The sequence below is a fragment of the Micromesistius poutassou genome (genome assembly GCF_964030765.1).
Source record: "Micromesistius poutassou genome assembly, chromosome: 6".
NCBI lineage: Eukaryota > Metazoa > Chordata > Actinopteri > Gadiformes > Gadidae > Micromesistius > Micromesistius poutassou.
This window is the reverse complement of record NC_140276.1, coordinates 8,796,902-8,801,745: the sequence shown is the minus strand read 5'-3', so window position 1 is coordinate 8,801,745 and position 4,844 is coordinate 8,796,902. Positions and strand designations below refer to the sequence as shown.

Sequence of the window (4,844 nt, the reverse complement as noted above, 5' to 3'; positions counted from 1 at the left end):
CTTTTGTTCTATCAAAAACATTAAGACAATAAAAATGACTTTGCTACAAAACAAATAATTGTCAATTAAAGTAGAGGGGAGGTAAACAACTGTTCCTTCTCCATTCCCAGCACTGCTGATGAAATCGGTAAGAGGACACCGGATTGCAGAAATAATGGATATTTGGCACCCTATGAGGAGGGCACAGGTCCACTCTGATATCCAGGCGCTTCCCTGAGGGAATAAGTACCACAGTCTGGCAGAGGACGTCCAATCACACCAACGAAGAGCACAAGAAAATGTCCTGACCAGCTGGGATCTGCCTCCCAACATCTGACGCCTCCCCGTCCGTCTAAAGACACAGATTCCCACCAGGAGAATGGCTCTCATCGCTGGAGCTGAACCCCCTCAGAGAGCCACTGTTATCTAATCCCTCCAACAACATGCTGTTGTCTGTCCCGACGCCCTGACGAGAGCGCCACACGGCCAGGGGCATGGACGTGATGAACTCCACCACCGCCGACAGCAGCTTCCTGGAGGAGGCGCCGTCCAGCCGCGTCCTGACTGGCTGCTTCCTCTCGCTGCTCATCCTCACCACCCTGCTGGGCAACACGCTGGTCTGCGCCGCTGTCACCCGCTTCCGCCACCTGCGCTCCAAGGTCACCAACTTCTTTGTGATCTCGCTGGCCGTGTCTGACCTGCTGGTGGCCATCCTGGTGATGCCCTGGAAGGCGGTGACGGAGATCGCCGGCTTCTGGCCCTTCGGCGCCTTCTGCGACACGTGGGTGGCGTTCGACATCATGTGCTCCACGGCGTCCATCCTGAACCTGTGCGTGATCAGCGTGGACCGCTACTGGGCCATCTCCAGCCCCTTCCGCTACGAGCGCAAGATGACGCCGCGCGTGGCCTCAGTGATGATCAGTGTGGCTTGGACGCTCTCCGTGCTCATCTCCTTCATCCCCGTGCAGCTCAACTGGCACAAGGCCCACGCTAAAGCCCCGCCCTCTCTTAAAGGTCCCTCAGCGTCGCTGGGGTCCAACACCACCGCGGGGGACTACTACCGTGGCCCGGAGAACTGTGACTCCAGCCTCAACAGGACGTACGCCATCTCCACCTCCCTCATCAGCTTCTACATCCCCGTGGCCATCATGGTGGCCACGTACACGCAGATCTACCGCATCGCTCACCGGCAGATCCGGAGGATCTCCGCCCTGGAGCGGGCGGCCGAGAACGCCAAGATCCGCCACGGCAGCATGGTGGAGGGCGGCGGCAGCATCGGTGAGTCAGAGAGCTCCTTCAAGATGAGCTTCAAGCGGGAGACCAAGGTGCTGAAAACCCTGTCGGTGATCATGGGCGTGTTCGTGTGCTGCTGGCTCCCCTTCTTCATCCTCAACTGCATGGTGCCCTTCTGTGAGCAGGCTGGCGGGGGCGGGGGGGGCCAGAGCGGGGGGGAGGCCTTCCCCTGCATCAGCCCCACCACCTTCGACGTGTTTGTGTGGTTTGGCTGGGCCAACTCCTCGCTCAACCCCATAATCTACGCCTTCAACGCCGACTTCCGCAAGGCCTTCTCCATCCTGCTGGGGTGCCACCGCCTGTACCCCGGCGGCCACGGCGTGGAGACGCTCAGCCTCAACAAGAAGTGACTCGCCGCCCGCTGTGGCCCTGACTCAGCCCGCCACGCACGCACGTCACAAGCGTCAGTGGTTTCCTGTTGAGCGTGGCACGCTTTGACTTCCGTGGGAGGAGAAGTGGTCCGTGCTGCTGACGCACTCCGCCTGAAGGATACAATGACCCCTAGTGTTATCCGTGACTGCATAATCCCGACGGTCCGCATGGCCAGGAATAGCCAGAGTTAGCTCGGCCATCTTGGCTGGACTACCACCCACCCCGCCCCCCCCCCCCCCCCCCTCGCTCTGCTGAGCCGGCGGATGCTCCGTGAGAGGTTAGGACCGGAGTGTCCTCCAGCTCTGTTGAGCCGGCGGACGCTCCGTCAGAGATTAGGACTGTCTCTGGTGTGCCAAGGCAGTGGGCACCCAGTGCTCATGTGCCTTTTTGAATTGATAATCCCGAAGCCAGGGCAGCATACTCTGTAATGCTGTCAGAGGCTGATGCTTTTGCATTACTGTCGTGAGCACACATACACACACACACACACACACACACACGACACACACACACACACACGCACACGACACACGACACACGACACACGACACACACGACACACACACACAACACACACACACACACACAACACACACAACACACACACACACACACTCATAGAGACGTAATTGAACACATGAACGTAAACACACACACACACCTGCAATGCAACTGCTGTATACACACAGCAAACTGTATTAATATTAAAGTCCTAGTACTATCCTGAGTCTGGAAACATTGTAGACATCAAGGCATCAGACCAAAGATTCTCACATCTGTGATTGGGCAGTAGGGGAGGTACATCCACAAGTGGCTTATATAATGAATACACTGTAATGAAGAGAGATTTGTTTGTTTAATATTGTTTTATCACTAAACAGGTCACCTAGTTGACCTACCAGGTAAAAAGAACCCAACAAAAATCTGGACCTCTTTTAAATTATTCACAAAAAAAAGATCTGTTCCAGTGAAAAATGTTTTATGAATGAGCATCTCGTATGACAGCATTTTCACTGATTGTTCCAAAACAACAGCAGATGGCCTTGATCTTTGATACGATCAATCAAAAAACAAGAGTAAAGAAGAAGTTCTTCAGACTAATGTGATCATCACAGGATTTAACAGAGAGTGACTGAATGAATAAACTAACCTAATCATCCTCGACTGCCTACACCTGCAATTAGAAGCACGGAAACTTTGCCTCGTCAGTTGAAAGGCGATCACGTGATTATTTATTTCTGTGTCTTGCTCTGCCTAGAGTAGATACGGCTACAGCACTACTTCAGTTACTGTGTGTGTGGAACACGGGATGACATTACGTGACGCAGTAGCACATGAGACATCAGTCATACAGGATAAAAGTCGTTCGGTGCACCTCTTAATTCAATTAAATCTGTTCATTTTCATGAAATTCCTGCGTGCTTTGTTCTGTACTGAAGCTGATAAATGTACCTCCCTCGAGCTGTTATGACACCTAAATCTGACTTCACCAGCTGTGTCTTCCATGTGTTATATAAGACAGTGAGCCTCTGAACGTTGCTAACATATGTGCATTGGTGAGGATAACTGCACAATATGTTACAATGAAGTATAGCTTCATTGTAACTAATGCCAATTTTATGAGATCATTAAATGAATTAAATATGTGATTATTCAAGGGCGTACAATCGTTGATGCCCATCTGTGCGTATAACGAAGCCTTATCTAATCAGCCCTATCCAATGTGCATTTCATTTATGGAAATGCATGGCAGATCCTTCCTCTCTTGCGCCTCAAACTCAATTTCTTGATAGTATTGTTTGTTGTGCCCTCACTGGTTTGTCAGTTTTCTCATCCGTCCTATGAAGTAGACCTCTCTGCTGTGTGATTATGTAATATTTATTGTGGTAATGTATTACAGACACAATATCAGAAATTAAGAATCTCAAAAGACAAATTGGAGATAATTAGATTCCCAGAGAAAAATGTATGGATCTGGTCTGTTTTCAATTCTATTGAATGGATTTCGTGAAAAGACATTCCAGAAATACAAAACATTTTGTTTGATGTTAGCCATCTTGTTTTCTACTTGTCTCTATAAAACATCCTCGATTGGTCTGTCCACCAACGAATCGGGTGTCTCCTGCCATTTAAGAAGGATGGTCGAATCTCTTCCAATGAACTCCAATAAGTGGATGTAAAAGAATATCTGCCAGAATCTTCAGGGCTATGAATGTGTCCTTAAGACAGACAGCACTGAATCAGATTTACTGCTCGTTACGAATTGAAAACAATTCTCACATCAACATATACCGTCACTATCAGCAGCCCGTACCAACAGACACACACACACACACACACACACACACACACACACACACACACACACACACACACACTCTCTCTCTCTCTGAACTGTCCTTGTCTCCATGAAACCACCTCAAGCAACCGGCAATTAATGGGACATCATTCAGAGCGATAGCTAAGGTGGTTAGCATACAGGGTGTGTGTATGTGTGTGTGTGTGTGTGTGTGTGTGTGTGTGTGTGTGTGTGTGCGTAAATGCATTTTGTGTGTGTTTGTTTTTGCTGTGTGCAGAGAGAGGGTCATGTAGTCCAGCCTGCAGGAGCTACAGCGGAGCCACGGAGTCAGAGCCCTCCTCCCATAGCCCTCCTCCCACAGCCCTCCTCCCACAGCCCTCCTCCCATAGCCCTCCTCCCATAGCCCTCCTCCCACAGCCCTCCTCCCATAGCCCTCCTCCCACAGCCCTCCTCCCACAGCCCTCCTCCCATAGCCCTCCTCCCACAGCCCTCCTCCCACAGCCCTCCTCCCACAGCCCTCCTCCCACAGCGCTCCTCCCACAGCCCTCCTCCCACAGCCCTCCTCCCACAGCCCTCCTCCCACAGCCCTCCTCCCATAGCCCTCCTCCCACAGTGCTCGTCCCATGCGGTGAACACCCCGGGTCCCCAGGGTCCCCAAAGCCCGGGTCCCCAAAGCCCCCTAAAGCCCAGGTCCCCTCTCCCTAAAGCCCGGGTCCCCTCTCCTCTCCTTAAAGCCCGGGTCCTAATGTCCGGGTCCCCTCTCCCTAATACCCGGGTCCTAATGTCCGGGTCCCCTCTCCTCTCCCTAATACCCGGGTCCTAATGTCCGGGTCCCCTCTCCCTAATACCCGGGTCCTAATGTCCGGGTCCCCTCTCCCTAATACCCGGGTCCTAATGTCCG

General features: G+C 52.0%; 1 protein-coding gene across 1 annotated transcript; it reads left to right on the top strand.

The window, feature by feature from the left end:
• Positions 1–473: 473 nt before the first annotated feature.
• drd1a (dopamine receptor D1a) lies at positions 474–1,622 on the top strand (the record flags this gene model as incomplete). The annotated part of the gene is made up of 1 exon (XM_084469003.1): positions 474–1,622. The coding sequence occupies one exon, from the start codon at positions 474–476 to the stop codon at positions 1,620–1,622; it is 1,149 nt and encodes a 382-aa protein (XP_084325129.1).
• Positions 1,623–4,844: the final 3,222 nt, after the last annotated feature.